Below are 18,036 nucleotides of genomic sequence, written 5' to 3'. Positions count from 1 at the left end.
GAAAATAAAGCTAATTCAATTCAACTTCTAGAATGCTTCTGATCTTCCCATTGCCAGTCACAGACTCTGCTCCAACCATAACTGCACCCCTGCCAGGATCCATTTATCATTTTCCCCCAACCCAATGCGTGCGCATACTCTCCCCAACTGCTGTAACACAGGCTCTCACTCACCTTGCCACACTGTATGGTCTCACACTCTCCCCACTACAATGTAATCTGTCACATCCTCCTGCACAATATATGTGTCCAAACCCTAACAGGATAGGTGCACTATACACATTCCCCACTCAGTCACCAGTCGTTCTCATTCCATGTTGTATGATCTCTTCCATCACCACAATCTCCATCCCCTGCCCAGTATGTCCATCACCCTCACAACCCTGGATAGCCAAAAGTGTTATCTTCCACAGCCTTCCCATTCTTCTGCAAATTTGACACAAGTGCCAAACCACAAACAGTTAGACAGTGTTAGTTTGTCCTGTTGCTTCAGAAAATTTAATGACTTAAGAGGAAGACAAAAGTCATAAAATAACAGAACAATGATAATTATATATATTGCAGAGCTATTTAGCAATGTTTTATTCTGTGCAAAAGCTAAGGACTTCAAAGTAAAGATAAAGAATCTGATCAGCGCTGTGGTGATGTCACTTAACTGACCCAAAACCAATTCCTAATTTGAAAAAAGGTAACTTTTAAAATGTTAGAGCAATGGGTTTTAAAACTTGACCTGTACGTCATGAAGGTTTTACCTGTAAGAGGTCTCTTTTCTCCTTCTCTCCTGAGTTAATAGCCCTTTTGATGGTTTTCATTTCATTCATAATAGCCTGTGCTTCATCAAGTTTGTATCCTCCCTGAGTTCCTGACATCTTTAGATCGATTCTGTCATTTAACAAACCAACAATTATGAAAACATAAGTTATTGACCAATCTCTGCAATCACATATGCATTTAAACCGCAAGATATTTCACTAAAATTCAAAACCATTTATTTTAATATTAACCTTTCTTGAGAAGGATATTTCCTTAAAATTCCAAAATATTTCAAGCATGTATTTTTCAACAAAAGGTTAACAATAGTTATGACCAATCCCCAGGCAAGGTTTTCTAATCCATAGTGATAGCAAAAACAGCAGATGCTGGAGTCAGAGACAATACAGTGTGGAGCTGGAGGAACACAACAGGTCAGGCAACATCAGAGGAGCAGGAGAGTCCTGAAGAAGGGTCTAGGCCCAAAATGTTGACTCTGGGGCTCTTCTACTGCCGCCTGACATACTGTGTTCCTCTAGCTCCACACGGTATTTTCCAATCCTTTATGGTTCCAGACAAGATACCCCAAATTGTTTCTGCTCAAGGATGAAGCAGGCAGGAGGGTGAGTGGATGAACTGGTTCCCTTTATTTATTAATCCACCTCTTCAGTTCGTCACAGAAGTATCCCTTGTGTTTACTTTCCCTCAAAACAAATTAATGCATCTTTTAAAAGAAATCAATGTAACTAGGCATTCTTGAGTTTTAATTACCCAAGGCAAGTAGTAATGCCACAACACACATACACACTGAGTAAATATGAGAAATGAGTTCAAAAAAAGCTAAAAGACATACAAATCCACCTCTGGGATACTTATGAAGAGTAGATAGTGAGATGTTATGAACATTATGTTGGGTGACAGCAGTAGCATTGACATTGTAGTTAAGCGATCAATTTCAAGATTCTTCTCTTTGCTGAAATTCTTTGCCCTGTTGCCTTTCCTTGCTGACTGCCTTCTAGCACTCAAAGCATTTGTGTTTTTTCTTCTTACCGTCAGCACAGGGCTGTCTTCAAGCTGTGACCTTCACAACACACTATTCCAGGTCGGCAAATCACCCAACTAACACAAACATCTGAAAATTCCTTCAAGTTTAAGATCCCATATATGCTTTATTAATTGCACTCTCAAACTGCTTTGCCACTTTCAATGATTTGTGCACACATATCCCCCAGGTCTCCTTGTTAAACATGAAAGGTTAAATGTTGATCAGAGAGGTCAGGCATATGTTTTTCTAGTCAGAATTTTATTCCAATTCTCACATCTCTAACTCACCCCAATGATTACTTGTTCACTATATCACCCAGTCAAGCTCTCGCTCAGTTATCTGTTACCTAGTTCCATTTAATCTCCTGCCAAACCTTACTAGATAACAAATGCCCCTTTTTCATATGACATTTATATATTTATGTAAAACATGCAAATAAAAATATAAAATGACAACATATTGTGCACTTTTATTTTGGTTTACATTAAAATTTCAAACTTTTTTTTTCCACCCTTGCATTTTTAAGTTTCTGAGAGCTTGCTTGTTTCTTTGTAAAAAAACCAAAAACCAAGGGATGCTATTGATTCATTTCAATGTGGAGATTTTGCTGTTCTCCAGTATCCGTTTTCAAACATCAATGCTGATCCTCAATCTTTTCTTACTCAGGCATTTAGTTATCCCTCTTTATCCCACAATGACTTATTATTGATGTATCACTCATAGCTTTGTCATGCACAGTTGTGAGAAACACCTGGTTTCTCATTACTTTGCACAACTCATTTCAAAAATACACATTAGTAATTCATATCAAGCATCTGAGGAGTATCCATAGACCAACTTGAATTTGCGCATTTACTTTTCCACCTTTATCAATAACATTTCCTGGGTTTCTCCATTTTTTTAAGGTCCCTCTCCTTTTACAGAAAACTCTCTCTTTCTGATGGAAACTAGTTACATTGTGTCTTAAGGCTCACAGAGTCTTTTTGAGACTTTGGCTTTATTCAAAGCCCTTCTGCTTGAGTGCAGCACATTCAAATACCCTTCCCAACTTAGAGGCTACTCACTTACTACAAACAGAATTTTAGAGTTTCTACTTGATATAGACTACATTCTCTGATCATCTGTAGCAAATTCTTCGCATGGATGGTCCATGTAGTGCGGACAATCATTTACTGTTTGGTTCATCTGCCAAAAATTTATGAACCATGTGTGTTAGTTGTTCCTAAAAGGACTTTCTGGTACCAAATTCATAACTATTATGTTCATATTACCCCAATGCAGTATTATTATCCCAACTCTGAAACTGGTAGAACTCTTGAATTCCTTAACTTTATTCCAATCCTTACTACTCACTTTCAAGTTTTAGCCAGTCTATTCTATACACTGTAGATGTACATCCAATCTTTAATACTGCACAACTGAAAGATCTGCCACCAACACATTCGTCACTCAGTTGAAATGACTTACGGCCACTGCAATGCCCTTTCTTTGATCTCCATCTTTTTCTTCCAAACTTTCAGTTTTGTCTTTTGTTTTGAATACTCTGTTATGCCATTTGGAGCAGCATTGTGATACTTTGAATCACGTCTGAAACATCAATTGACTACAATCCTGGTCATTTCTGCAATTCACTCTGTAATCAAAGACCCAAATGCTTTTCACTTCATAAACTTGGCATAAGCATTTCTCTCCTTATCACGTTTTGGTAAAATTCCTCTTCATACTGTCCCCTGCAACCAGTATCTATAGTTTCACAAGCCTGTTAACATGATCCTTCATTTTCAGTAGTTTGGTTAATCATCCAATTTGAAGCACAAACACTGCTAGAAAGCAAAGCTTTGCAATTTTCCATTTTTTCAAAATGACTTCAGATATCTCTCCTAGCAATGAGTTTTAGCTTCAAATTTAAATCGCATCAAAATTAGAAGCCTACATAAATGCAATTTTTCAGCACAGTCTAATAACTTAAATGTCAACGCCTAAGTTTGTCAAAACCTGAACATACCTGAAAAGTAGTTAGTAATTATCTTTTGACAAATTTTATCCAACCCATCCATATTCAAATTATCAATCTTCAATTCTGAAAAACTTTGCTTCTCATTCTATTTTTGAATGGTTTTTGTATTCCACTGATCGTAAAGTTTGCATTCAGAAAACACAGATGGGAAATCTTACGATAAAGCTTTAAATTTTGATTCACCCACATTTCTGAAGCTTTTTTGAAAGCATTATTTTAACCAGAATGATTAATATTCAATCTTTGGTATACAAGCAGCTGATCATCTCTGCTGTGACTGTTAAATGTCAAAGGTTAAATGTTGGTTAGACAGAGCCCAGGCATATATAATTTATAATCAACATATTCAGAGATGGTATTACATACCTCTGGAGCTGGTGGGACTTTAACTTGGGCTTCCTAGCTCCGAGGCAGGGATATTACAACAGTTCCACAAGAGCCCTATGGAACACTTCATGAACATTTGCGTCATCCTTACGCAGGGAGCATGACAAAGTTCTCTGTATCATTCCAATTTTAGTCTATCTGCTGCCGAAACGAGCACAAAGTCCTGCTTTTCTTGTCAGAGTTGTATTACAACCCATCATCGACATTGTTTGCTTGTTCCATATTTATTCACACACCTGGTCAAAACTCTTACTTAATTATCCTTCAATTAACACTTAAACTTAGTTCCATTTGAGCTCAGGCATTCTTGTGAGACCTTATTAGAAAATCACACCTTCCGACATGCTATTACACACCAGCTGGTCAGGTGGAACTTGAATTTGGACCTTCTGGCTCAGAGCTTAGGGATTGCCATTGTGCCAAAGATCCTTACTTTTAGTATAATATTCTTTATTTTAGATTGCTCAATAGTGTGCAATACTGTACATGTTTATGTTTAATGTCAAGACAGTTCTGCATCCTAAGAACTGCAGTCTCTGTTACGCCCATGAGTCCCACCCCTTTTAAATCTCTAAATCGTTTTGATTTAGCTCCAACCATTCCACTGACATCATACAATCTACTTCGAATTTCAGAAGGAACAGATATATCTGTTCCAGTTTTCCAAAGTCTGTTGTTAGGGGGCAGAGTTGAGTACGGTAGGCATTACAAAAGAGAAAGTGCTAGAAAAGCTAAAAGGTCTAAAAAATTGATAAATCTCCTGGTCCCGATGGGCTACATCCTAGAGTTCTGAGGGAGGTGGCGAGGAAATAGCAGAGGCTTTGGTTGTGATCTTTCAAAAGTCACTGGAGTCAGGGAAAGTCCCAGATGATTGGAAAATTGCTGTTGTAACCCCTTGTTTAAGAAAGGAGCAAGGCAAAAGATGGGAAATTATAGGCCGAATAGCCTAACCCCGGTAGTTGGTAAAATTCTAGAATCCACTGTCAAGGATGAGATTTCTAAATTCCTGGAAGTGCAGGGTCAGATTAGAACAAGTCAGCATGGATTTAGTAAGGGGAGGTCGTGCCTGACAAACCTGTTAGAGTTCTTTGATGAGGTAACAAAGTATGTTAGACCAGGAAAACCCAGTAGAAGTTATCTATCTAGACTTCCGAAAGGCCTTTGATACGGTGCCTCACGGGAGGCTGCTGAGCAAGGTGAGGGCCCATGGTGTTCGAGGTGAGCTACTGGCTTGGATTGAGGATTGGCTGTCTGACAGAAAGCAGAGAGTTGGGATGAAAGGCTCCTTTTCGGAATGGCAACCGGTGACGAGTGGTGTCCCGCATGATTCAGTGTTGGGGCCGCAGATGTTCACCTTACATATTAATGATCTGGATGAAGGGACTGGGGGCATTCTGGCGAGGTTTGCCAATGATACGAAGATAGGTGGACAGGCAGGTAATACTGAGGAGGTGAGGAAACTGCAGAAAGATTTAGACAGTTTAAGAGAGTGGTCCAGGAAATGGCTGATGAAATTCAATGTGAGTAAATGTGAGGTTTTGCACTTTGGAAAAAGGAATACAGGCATGGACTATTTTCTAAATGGTGAGAAAATTCATGAAGCAGAAGTACAAAGGGATCTGGGAGCGTTGGTCCAGGATTCTCTCAAGGTTAACTTGCAGGTAGAGTCCGTGATTAAGAAAGCGAATGTAATGTTGTTGTTTATCTCAAGAGGGTTGGAATATAAAAGCAGCAATGTGCTTCTGAGGCTTTATAAGGCTCTAGTTAGGACACATTTAGAATACTGTGTCCAATTGTGGGCCCCACACCTCAGGAAGGACATACTAGCCCTGGAGCGTGTCCAACAGAGATTCACACGGATGATCCCTGGAATAGTAGGTTTAACGTACGATGAACGGCTAAGGATCCTGGGATTGTACTCATTAGAGTTTAGAAGGTTGAGGGGAGATCTAATAGAAACTTACAAGATAATGTATGGTTTAGAAGGGGTGAACGCTAGGAAGTTGTTTCCATTAGGTGGGGAGACTAGGACCTGTGGGCACAGCCTAAAAATTAGAGGGGTAAATTTCAAACTGAAATGAGATGACATTTCTTCAGCCAGAGAGTGGTGGGCTTGTGGAATTCATTGCTATGGACTGCAATGGAGGCGGGGATGTTGGATGCCTTCAAGGCGGAGATCGGCAAATTCTTGATCTCACAAGGAATCAAGGGCTACTGGGTGAGTGCAGGGAAATGGAGTTGAAATCAGCCATGATTTAAATGGCGGAGTGGGCTTGATGGGCCAAATGGCCTTACTTCCACTCCTATGTCTAATGGTCTTATGCCTGATCCAATGTAACTATACTTATTGCTCCATCATGTGACAAACTTTCATGCTATTTAAGAACAGTGCTTTCTTAATAGATACTCCACCAGTAATCATGGATAAGGTCAAGCTAAGCAAAGCCAAAGAAGGACGTGTGACAGCAAATGATCTGAAACAATCTTTACACAGTAACACATGCTAATAGAGATGGCAAATATCACAAATTACCAGGCATGGTCATCTGTGAAAATACCACATCTCCTGGATGTGAATTTGCTCGCTGAGCTGGAAGGTTCGTTTTCAGACGTTTCGTCACCATTCTAGGTAACATCATCAGTGAGCCTCCGACAAAGCGCTGGTGTTATGTCCCGCTTTCTATTTATCTGGTTAGGTTTCCTTGGGTCAAGGAAACCTAACCAGATAAATAGAAAGCGGGACATAACACCAGCGCTTCGTCAGAGGCTCACTGATGATGTTACCTAGAATGGTGACGAAACGTCTGAAAACGAACCTTCCAGCTCAGCGAGCAAATTCACATCCAGGACCTCAACCTGAGCTACAAATCTTCTCAAAACTCGCTACCACATCTCCACGTTTAAAATTCGTTTTTGGTCCATAATTGGTTCTACTCCTCATTTTATACCCTTGATGAGCTTAAAATTCCAGTTTCAAAAGCAAGTACCTTTGAATATAAATGGAAAATTCTATAACTTTTCCAACTAAAGAATGTACAGTTTCCTTAGACAAATACTGCAGAAGAGATTGACTAGGACAATGTCTGTCCGAGTGATGAAGCATCTCAGCTACGGAGAGAGGTTGGATAACCTGGGTCTGTTTACTTCGGAGCAGACAAGGTTGGGGGTGGTGGGCGGGAAACTGATAGAGGGTTTAACATTATGAGGGGCATTGACAGGGTGAACAGAAAGCAGTCATTTCCCTTTGTCAAGGAATAACAAGGGGGCATCATTTTAAAGTGAAAAGCAGTAGGTTTAGATGGCATTTGAGGAAAAACTCCCCCCCCCCACCAAGAGAGCACTGAGTTCTGGAATTCACTACCTGGGACAGTAGTTGAGGTAGCAAACCTCAGAAACCTTAAAAAAGTAGTTGGATGAGCACCTGAAGTGTCGTCACAATAAAGGCTATGGGCCTGATGCAGGAAAGTAGGACTAGTTTAAGTGGTAGTATATTTTTGACTTGATGGGCTGTGGACCTCTTCTGTATTGCATGATTCTATGAAATTCCTTGCATGGAAAAGAGCATCTGAAGAAAATGTTTTAGTTGTCTTGTACTTACGCTTTCAGAGTTTCAAATCCTTGTTCTTTGTACTGAAGCTCCTGCTTCATATGAGACAACTCTCTTTTCAATTTATTCACCTGATGTAGTGAAAAATAATATTAGAATTATCACTACAAAAGGAAATACTTATTAAACAATTATTAAGACATGAAAATATATACTCACTACATTTTGTGGGGTTTTTTTGCAGCTATAATGCTATTGTTTTTCCAATATCTCTCCTAAAACTATTTATTTAGCGTTTATACCATGAAAGCTATTATATTCACATTTACCACTGAAAAATTGTTGACAAAAACAAAGTTGCTGGCAAAGCTCTGGCAGCATTTGTGAAGGAGAAAACAGAGTTAATGTTTCCGGTCTGGTGACTCTTCCTCAGAGCTGATGGTGGCTGGGAAAACGTCAGTTTACATGCAGAAAATAGGGAGGCGGGTGGGGTACGGAGTAAACGATAAGATAGAGCCCAAAGATAGAGAAAGACAGTTGGACAGAGAAAGGAGTTGCCAACAATCAGGCTGAGAGAGTGAATGGTTGTTAATGGGGACTGTTAGTGACTAACAACAGGGGGTGTGTAATGGCAGGCTATGTGATAACAAGGCCTGGTGTGTGGGGTGGGGGGGCTGGGACATGGGAGAGTTTAGACCCTAAAATGATCGAACTCAATATTGAGTCCAGAGGACTGCAGGGTCCTCAAGTGGAAAATGAGGTGCTGCTTGCGTTGGGCTTCACTGGAACACTGCAGCAAGCTAGAGACAGATGTGGCCAGGGAGCAGGATGGTGCATTGAAGTGGCAGGCAACAGGTAGTTCAGGGTCTGTTTTTGCCAGCAGAGCGTAGATGTTCTGCAAAGCGGTCACCAAGTCTACGCTTTGATTCCCCAATGTAGAGGAGACCACATTGTGAGCAGCGAATGCAGTAGACTAGATTCTGGGAAGTGCAGGTGAAGTACTGCTTCACCTGGAAGGTATGTTTGGGCCCTTCAATACTGGAGACGGAGGAGGTAAATGGGCAGGTGTTACACCTACGGTGATTACAGGGAAAGGTGCCATAGGGCTGTGGGGAGGTGTTGGGGGTGAAGGAAGCGCAGAACAGGGTGTCCCAGAGGGAAGAGTCCCTGCAGAAGGTGACAAGGGATGGGAGGGGAATATGTGTCTGGTGGTGGCATCTTGCTGAAAGTGGCAGAAATAGTGTCTGACAATCTTCTGGATGTGGACACTGGTGGGATGGTAGGTGAGGATAAGGGGAATCCTATCGCTTTGCGGGAGGGAACAGAAGGGTTGAGGGCAGATGTGCAGGAGACGGGTCAGATCTGGTTGAGGGCTCTGTCGAGAACAGAGCTGGGGAATCCTCAGTTGAGGAAAAAGATAAACGTCTCAGAGGCTCCCTTGTCGAAGTTGGCCTCATCTGAACATATGCCACAGAGACAGAAGAACTGAGGTAACGAGATAGCGTCTTTACAGAAAGTAGGGTGTGACGATGTATAGTCCGGGCAGCTGTGGGAGTCAGTGGGTTTGTAATGGATATTAGTGGCCAGTCTATCCCCAGAAATGGAAACAGAAATATCGAGGAAGGGAAGGTAGGAGTCAGAGATAAACCAGGTGAAAGTGAGGGCAGGGTGGAAATTGGAAGCGAAATTGATGAAGTTTTCCAATTCCAGACGAGAGAGGGAAGCAGCGCCAATGACATCATCGATGTACTGGAGAAAGAATTGTGGATGGGGGCCAGAATAGGACTGGAGCAAGGAATGTTCCATGTACCCCACGAAGAGACAGGCATAACTAGGGCCCACGCAGGTGTCCACGGCAACCCCTCTTACCTGAAGAAAATGAGAGGAGTTGAAAGAGAAGTTGTTGAGGGTGAGGACAAGCTCAGCTAAGCGGAGGAAGGTGGTGGTTCAGGTCTTTGCTCCAGGGAGAACCAGACAGCCCTGAGACCCTCCTGGTGGAAAATGGACATGTAAAGGGACTGCACATCCATGGTAAAGAAGAAATGGCTGGAGCCGGCAAACTGGAAGTTTTGAAACCAGTGTAAGGCGTCAGATGAATCATGGATGTATGTGCGTAGGGATTGGACCAGTGGGGAGAAGACTGAGTCAAGGCAGGAAAAGATGAGTTCTGCGGGGCACGAGCAGGCTGAAACAATGGGTCTGCCCGGGTAGTCCTGTTTGTGGATTTTTGGCAGGAGGTAGAAATGAGCTGTGCGGGGGTTGGGGGACTATTCGCTTGGAAGCAGAGTTGGGGGGTGAGGGGGAGGGGAGGTGGAGGTCACTGGATGAAATAATTGTTGATGTCAGGAGAACCAAACAGTAAGAAGCTTAAAATTTTAAAGATTGCAAGAATCAAGTTTGAACTTATCTGATAAAAGCCATGAACTCAGATATTAACTTTTTAAAAAAATGTTGTGGCACATTTGCATTTCCTCAACTAGATAACTGAATTATTTTCCAAGACAGATAACAACAAATAACAAAAGAAGTATTTAGAAAATAGTAGCATGTATCACAATTGCATTGATAGAGTGCCATCACTAAAAATGGTCACTATAATTTATCTATGCATCCAGATAGACCCAGAATACAGATACAGCAACAAGTGACTGAAACATAAAAAGGTTTGACAAGTATTTTGTGAAACTTAGTGAATTCTGTAAGGAGACGGATACATGGCCCAGCATGCAGTGATTCAAGAACAGCTTCTTCCTCGCTGTTATCAGATGTTTAAATAGATTTCTCAAATGTTAATCTCAATCTCTCTCTCTCTCTGCACCTAGTCTTTGGATATAAGAATGTATCCTGTACTCTATTCTACAACCCTGATGCACTTTGTGTAGTACAATCCACCTGTACAGCACACAAAACAACACTTTTCACTGAGATAGCAAGAACTGCAGATGCTGAAGTCAGAATCAACACATTGTGGAGCTAGAGGAACACAGCAGGCCATGCAGCATCAGAGGAGCAGGGAAGTTGACCTTTTGGGTCAGGACATTCCTTCACCTGAAATGTCAACTTTCCTGCTCCTCTGATGCTGCCTGGCCTGCTGTGCTCCTCTAGCTCCACGTTGTGTTAACAGATTTACTGCGTCTTGGTGCATGTGACAATAATAAATCAAATTCAAATTCATGTTTTTTGTTTCTGAAATTTGATGGGGCTGCATTTAGGATGCCAGTGTTATTAATACTTGGTGGAAGTGACTAATACTGAGCAGACATTTTTCTTGAGGGATCTGTGTCGATAGCATAGCTCTAAGAGGTGTATTTTGTCCATTTTTTTAAAATGAAGGAAGTTTAAAACAAATGTGGCAAACGGGGGTGCTCAAAGCCAATAACGTAAACAGCTTGTGAGGCTTTGTCTTTTTTTGAAACGATTGGAACTATAGGAGCAGCCTGAATGGATGGGGTCAAACACCCACAAAACCAGGATTTTTAAGTTTTAGCTTTCTGCAGGTGCTGGGGTCATGAAGTTGGATGTGAAAGTTCTTATTCCTCTCTCTGCTATAGCTAAAGGCTGGAGTTCTCTTCCGGCTGCCAGAATTGCATTTGAGACAATCTATTTTACTGAATTCGCCTTTGCCAAGGGTGTGTATGGGATGTTACTATATTGGAACAGTTACTTAGTAGGAGTTAATATTCATGTTAGTTTGTTAAGCATTTCATTAGAGTTACAGGTAAGCCAATTCTTTTCTTTTTATTTTGTCTATATTTTAACTGTTGTGTAAAAATGAAGTATGTTTCTCTTAAAGTTGATAGTTTGACCATTCAAATTGTATCAAAATTAGGGTCTAGGCTATCTCTTTATATATGCTGAGGGGGTTTGATCTGGTCCAAAACAGATCTCACCTGATTCCATTTTACTCTGGAAGGTATTGTTATTACTTGTATATCAAACCCAAAGCGATATTCCAAGATTATGCATGAATGTACATTGCTCCACCTAGTGGTGATACTGGTAACAGCACAACCTTCCAAATTATACCAGTCTGCCAAGACTTTGTACTTGTGGAGAAAAGACCGTAATTTTCCCATCTATTTACTGATTGCTTTTGCACAGAATCATGTTCGTGGATTTTTTTGTTTCCTTTTTCCAACATGCTACCCAAGTTATAATTCTGGTTCTTATTTTAGGTGGCCATATCACATTACACGATAAATAAAGTAGGGAGTTGATGGTGATATATCAGTAATATCACCGGACTAATAATCTGAAGGTCTAGCTACTGATTCGGGGTCATGGGTTCAACTCCCATCATGGGTATAATTTAAATTCAATTAAAAAAAATGGACTTGAAAGTTGGTCTCTAATGCTAACAATGACTATCATGGAATGTTGTAAAAATCCATCTGATTGATTAATGTCTACGAACCCTAACCAATGAGCTACATGTGCCTCTGGACAACTGCAATTTGGTTGGCTCTTTATTGTCCACCGTAATGAATTGGCAAGCCAGTCAGTTCAAGAGAAATTAAGGATAGAGACAAATGCTGCCTTGCCAGCAATGTCCACATCCTAAAGATTTCAAGCTCTAGTTCTTGTTAGCTTCATCAGTTAAACCTTTAAGTCCAAGCCTGAACCGACACATTTCCACAATCCATTCTAAAAACTGTCTTCACTTGCAGGATCCATAGCCCTCTACCCACTTCCGATTCATATATTCCTCCAGGTGTTTCTTGAATTATTGTAAAATAAACAAACACTTCAGATCTGCAAACTACAAAAATTCTAAGTGATCTTTATGATCATTTTAGATGTTCATAGAAAATGATACTCACAATTTTATGAATTACTCTTACATGTGTTCTTACCCTAGACTTTGTTGTTGAAATCTCCGCCTTGAGAATGTCAGGGTCATACTTAGCACTAGACGAAGAGCCAGAAAACACTGTAAACAACCATAAAAAGTATTCAAACATGCACAGTTTGGCTCTTAGAAGCATCATACATTAACCAAATAAATAAATAGAATAATACATACATTTGAAAATGCACGTGCAAACTAATGGTTATGGGAAGCTTAACATAGTAAAAACGTTGTCAATTTTGGTTTTAAAATATGGTATAATTCAGTGAATCCCTATCTAAAAAAATGAGAACTTGTTCCACATAATCAAATATCCAAATAATTTGTAAATTGATTATCAATGTGGAAGTTCATTAAGTAGAATCAAGGAACTGCAGAAAAGCTTAATAAGGATATTGCCAGGGTTGGAGGGTTTGAGCTATAGGGAAAGGCGGAATAGGCTGCGGCTTTTTTCCCCAGAGCGCCAGACACAGAGGGGTGACCTTGTAGAGGTTTATACAATCATGACAGGCATGGTTAGGATCAATAGCCAAGGTCTTTTCCAAGAGTAGGATAAGTCCAAAACTAGAGGCATAGGTTTAAGGTGAAAAGGGAAAGATTTAAAAGGTAACCAAGGGGAAAATTTTTCATGCTGAGGTGCATGGACAGAATGAACTGCCAGAGGAAGTGGTAAATTACAACACTTAAAAGGCATCAGAATAGGTATATAAATAGGAAGGGTTTAATGGGAGATGGACCAAATACTGGCAAATGGGACTAGATTAATTTAGGACAAAAGGTTTGTTTCTGCGCTGTACAACTTTATTACTCTAATTCATTAAAATAATAAAAGAAATCGAGACATTGGCTACAAAAAGAGAGAGGGGAGAATTTTAACTGCCAAGGAGGCATGAGTTAGGTATGGTAAACTACCAGAAAATCTTGCATATTAGAATTCCAACACGATCTCAAACGCTTCCAACAGTTACCTTTTTAAGGCATGAAGAAAATTCACATGAAGTTGTTAGGTCCGTTATTTAATTATGTAAATACCCAGTTAGCTCTGCTTTTAACCCACCATAGTAGCATTACCAGTGTTCGAGTTTCCAGAAGATTCCTGGCACAATGGGAGTATCCCTAAGCCTGTATCAGAAGGTCCAGCCTCAAGTACCTCCTGCCCCAGATGTGTGCCATAACACGTTTGATTAAAAATATCATACAAAGTTTCCAGAGGATCCAGTTGCACAGTGATAGTGAACCTATGTCTGGGCCAGAGATAATGGCAACTGCAGATGCTGGAGAGTCCAAGATAATAAAGTGTGAAGCTGGATGAACACAGCAGGCCAAGCAGCGTCTCAGGAGCACAAAAGCTGACGTTTCGGGCCTAGACCCTTCATCAGAGAGGGGGATGGGGAGAGGGTTCTGGAATAAATAGGGAGAGGGGGGGAGGCGGGCCGAAGATGGAGAGAAAAGGAGATAGGTGGACAGGAGAATATAGATGGGGAGGTAGGGAGGGGATAGGTCAGTCCAGGGAAGATGGACAGGTCAAGGAGGTGGGATGAGGTTAGTAGGTAGGAAATGGAAGTGCGGCTTGAGGTGGGAGGAAGGGATGGGTGAGAGGAAGAACAGGTTAGTGAGGCGGACCTCCATTTCCTACCTACTATCCTCATCCCATCTCCTTGGCCTGTCCGTCATCCCTGGACTGACCTATCCCCTTCCTACCTCCCCACTTATACTTTCCTCTCCACCTATCTTCTTTTCTCTCCATCTTCGGTCCGCCTCGCCCTCTCACCCTATTTATTCCAGAACCCTCTCCCCATCTCCCTCTCTGATGAAGGGTCTTGGCCCAAAACGTCAGCTTTTGTGCTCCTGAGATGCTGCTTGGCCTGCTGTGTTCATTCAGCTTCACCCTTTGTTATCTATGTCTGGGCCAGTTGGTTTAAATTTCACCTGCCCCAGAGATATGTCAGAGCATGCCTCAACACACTGGTTAAAATAATTATGAGTTTCCAAAGAGTTTTGTATTGTAGTGGTAGGGCATCTATCTCTGGTTGAGAAGATCCGGGTGCCAGTGCCAACTCCCCTGACATATCTCATAGCGGGTTACTTGAAATAATTAAAAGTTTACACAGCCAAATTTAACTTACTAGAACCAATAAAGCTAAAACTCAACAGGGAGTATTTCCTTTTATTCATTCTTTTAGGCGATGTGGGGTTTACTTGCTAAGTTTGCTCACTGGCATTTTTGCTCAAATTATTGCTCAATTGGACTTGACAGGCTGGAAAGCCTTCTGAAATGACTAAAACAGCAAAGCAGATTCACTGCCTTTGTAAAATCTTTGTGCTCACAGGATTTGAAGAGTGTGACTTCATAGCTTTACATGTTTTGGAAGTCATCTTATCTATCTTGAATATTGTCCAACTTGAACTTAATCCCTGTTATCTGCAAATCCCTAGTGTCAGCCTTCACCAACCACTGAAGCAATGCAGCCATTAGACAGACCTTATGTGAGGAACAAGATGAACAGAATTACCAAGATCAACACCACAGGAGCAAATCCAATATCCGCAGCAACAGCTACAAGAGCAAATGCCATATCTGCAGCCGTACACCACTGTACACCACTTTCTCTTTCACAGCAGGTCTTTGCTGACACCTGCAGCCTTTAGGAAGGAGGCCATTTTATCCTTTGCGAAGGCGGCTAGGTGATCATGCAATACCAATGACCATCAAGCTCACTGCAGTCTGAATTCCTTCAACTTGTTCCTTCCAGGAATCTGCTAGTGACAATTGCAGAACGTTAAAATTTGTAGCCCACAAATCTATCTCCCATGAAACCAATTTGTGTTTGCCAGTACTGACACTTATATCCATATCAATACTGCTGAGGCTAGTCAGGGCAGAGGGTTCCTGCATTTAATGCACTGGCAGACCTACAGACTGCACATGTGAAAACCAATCTGCCCTCAATTCAACCTGTGATATTGGTGGTACAGAATAACAATTGTAATGGAATCCCAGTTGATTCAGCTAATTACAGAAATGTTCTCAACTGGAAGAAAAAGAAATAACATGCCACACTATTTCTATTAGCATGTGTGCTTGATTATCTAAAGGATTTATCAAATGGAAGATTCTACTCCATCGAAATCTACTAATATGTGACCACCAGAAAATTTACGAGATCGTGGGAGATCTGTGGCCTAACTCCATGTATCTGTCTTGTCCCATATCCCTTAATACCGTTGCTTAAAAAAAAATTACGGTCAGGCTGGGAAGATGAATAGTTGTTAATGGGGACTGTTAGTGACTAACAACAGGGGTTGTGTAGTTGCCGGCTATGCGGTAACAAGGCCTGGTGTGTGGGGTAGGGGGATAGGATAGGGAAGAGTTTAGGCCCTAAAATTATTGAACTCCATATTGAGTCCAGAAGGCCGCAGAGTCCCCAAGTGGAAAATTAGATGTTTTTCCTCAAGTTTGTGTTGGGCTTCGCTGGAACATTGCAGCAAGCCTTCCTATGGTATGGTGTCCGGATGTGCTCACAGTACTCCAGGTGGGGTCTAAACAGGGTTTTGTACAGCTTCAGCATAACTTACGTGTCCCTATACTCCAGTCCTCCGAATATAAAGGCCAACATTCTATTAGCCTTCTTTATGATTTTTTTTCACCTGTTCATCTGTTTTCTTCTGCTCCATCTCCAGTATCATCCCCGACAGATCTTTGGCATGAATTAGAACTGACATGAGGTAAGGGTTCAAAGTCAAGATGCCAGGTGCTCGTGGTTTCATAGCTTCATAAATGAATTTGGGGAACAAATAGCAATGGAATATCTAAATCTGTCACCAATATGCAGAAGACCTTTCCGCTTCGCCACCCCAATCTGTTCATCACCAGTTCATCACCTTGCTACTTGTCAATCTCAAAGGTCTCTTCTTCTGATTGGCTGACAGTTGTGGGTATCCAACAATTCTCTGTCCCTGTTTAAGATTATACACATTCTTTTCTTTAAATGAGAGAAAAAAGAAGAGATGAGTGCATGTAAGAAATGGAATGGTTAGACAGGACAGAAAGACAACATTTGTAAAGATTGTGAGAAATTGGCCTGAAATAGCAGTCAGGTCACAAGAAGCAATGTCTCAAAACAGAAGAGTAATGAATGAAGACACACAAATGTGATATTCTGATGACCTTTGCTTAAGAAAATGCTGGGGGAGTTAGAGTCCCAGTTAGAGGTTGATACTTAGAAGTATTATACCTCTCATGTTTCTTGCCATTATGGTTCAATTGAATCAGTTGCAGTACTGAGTCCAGATTTTGGGGACCACACTTCTGTAACCACAATTTCCAACCACACCTGTTAACTGTTTATTCTGCGAGGCTACAGACTTTCTACCAGAAATAGCACCTCTCTGTAAATCTTTTCAGCCTCCAAACAATCCTCCTGAAAGAAGAAATCATCTTGTCATTTTCATTCAGAGATGACAGAACCAATGTAGAATGCAATCACACTGATCCCCTGTGATGTCCCACTAAATAGAATGCTTTGCATTGACAAATGTGAGTTGTCTGACACAAATTTTGAGATTAGATGTGAAGTTTTAAGGCATGTGCTAATGCCGTGGCGGAGCTAAACAACCAAGGCAAAACCCACTGCTACAATGATTAAGTTACCAACTGGCTGCTAGACACACCAATGACAGCAGGTCAATTCCATGAAAATTCTGAGTTTCAGAGCAGAGGACTTCCATACCTTAAACTTTATCATATATACTGTATTTTGGATAAGTGAATGAAATTCTCTATGGTGCAATACTAGAATTAAAAATCAACAAATGCTTCTCTTAGCAGAAGACAATAGTTTATCAGTACTCACAGCTGGTCTGTGAACTAGACTTATCCTTCCAGACATCGTTTAGCTGCCTGTATTCATGTTGGGCCAGTTCTAATCTCTGTTGTTTTACTTGGTAAATTTCCTTCTGGGCAGTTAGTGCATCTTGTGCTACGATCAGATAGTCTTTCAACATGCGCTCCTGTTCTCTACGCCACTGAGCCCGAGGATCTTCTACCTGTGTTGTCTCTAAAATACAGTAATCAACAAAATTGCATTTACATCCATTTTTAAAAACAAAAATGAAGACAATCTGCTCAAAACTTTTCAATGGTGCAGCGGCTTTATTATGCCACAGCCTGGTGATGTAATTTGCTGAAATAAGTTACAAATTTGACTTTAGTTTGCAATTTTTGATTGATTCAAAACTCAGACATGAAGCAACATAATTAAGTAACTGAAATGCTTACGTGTATTGTGATCAATGTAATAGATTCCAACTTGTGCATCAAAAGCTTCTTCCCAACCCAAAGGCAACTCATCTCCTACACAATCGCCAAAGGAGAGGGGTTTGGTCCATCTATAAAACAGAGGGGGGAAAAAAAAATCAGCTTCCTAGTTACCAACAGTTAGT

General features: G+C 40.9%; 1 protein-coding gene and 1 non-coding gene across 4 annotated transcripts in view; both read right to left on the bottom strand.

Moving 5' to 3' along the window:
• Window positions 1-18,036, bottom strand: part of LOC125458216 (protein KIBRA-like) — a 116,364-nt gene that overhangs the window by 66,396 nt on the left and 31,932 nt on the right. For 2 of the 3 annotated variants that reach the window (XM_059650602.1, XM_059650604.1), the window contains 5 exons: window positions 17,873-17,982; window positions 17,448-17,651; window positions 12,587-12,675; window positions 7,797-7,876; window positions 752-881 (listed from right to left, as the gene is read on the bottom strand). In XM_059650602.1, the coding sequence (XP_059506585.1) occupies window positions 752-881; window positions 7,797-7,876; window positions 12,587-12,675; window positions 17,448-17,651; window positions 17,873-17,982 (613 nt within the window). The remainder of the gene's footprint in view (window positions 1-751; window positions 882-7,796; window positions 7,877-12,586; window positions 12,676-17,447; window positions 17,652-17,872; window positions 17,983-18,036) is intronic. The other variant, XM_059650603.1, reaches the window with a different exon arrangement.
• LOC125458577 (U6 spliceosomal RNA) lies at window positions 4,249-4,355 on the bottom strand. Its single transcript, XR_007248855.1, has one exon. It is a non-coding gene; the product is annotated as a U6 spliceosomal RNA (small nuclear RNA).

The sequence above is a fragment of the Stegostoma tigrinum genome, chromosome 13 (genome assembly GCF_030684315.1).
Source record: "Stegostoma tigrinum isolate sSteTig4 chromosome 13, sSteTig4.hap1, whole genome shotgun sequence".
NCBI classification, from domain to species: Eukaryota; Metazoa; Chordata; class Chondrichthyes; order Orectolobiformes; family Stegostomatidae; genus Stegostoma; species Stegostoma tigrinum.
The sequence above is the reverse complement of the archived record's forward strand: the minus strand, read 5'-3'. Positions and strand labels throughout refer to the sequence as shown.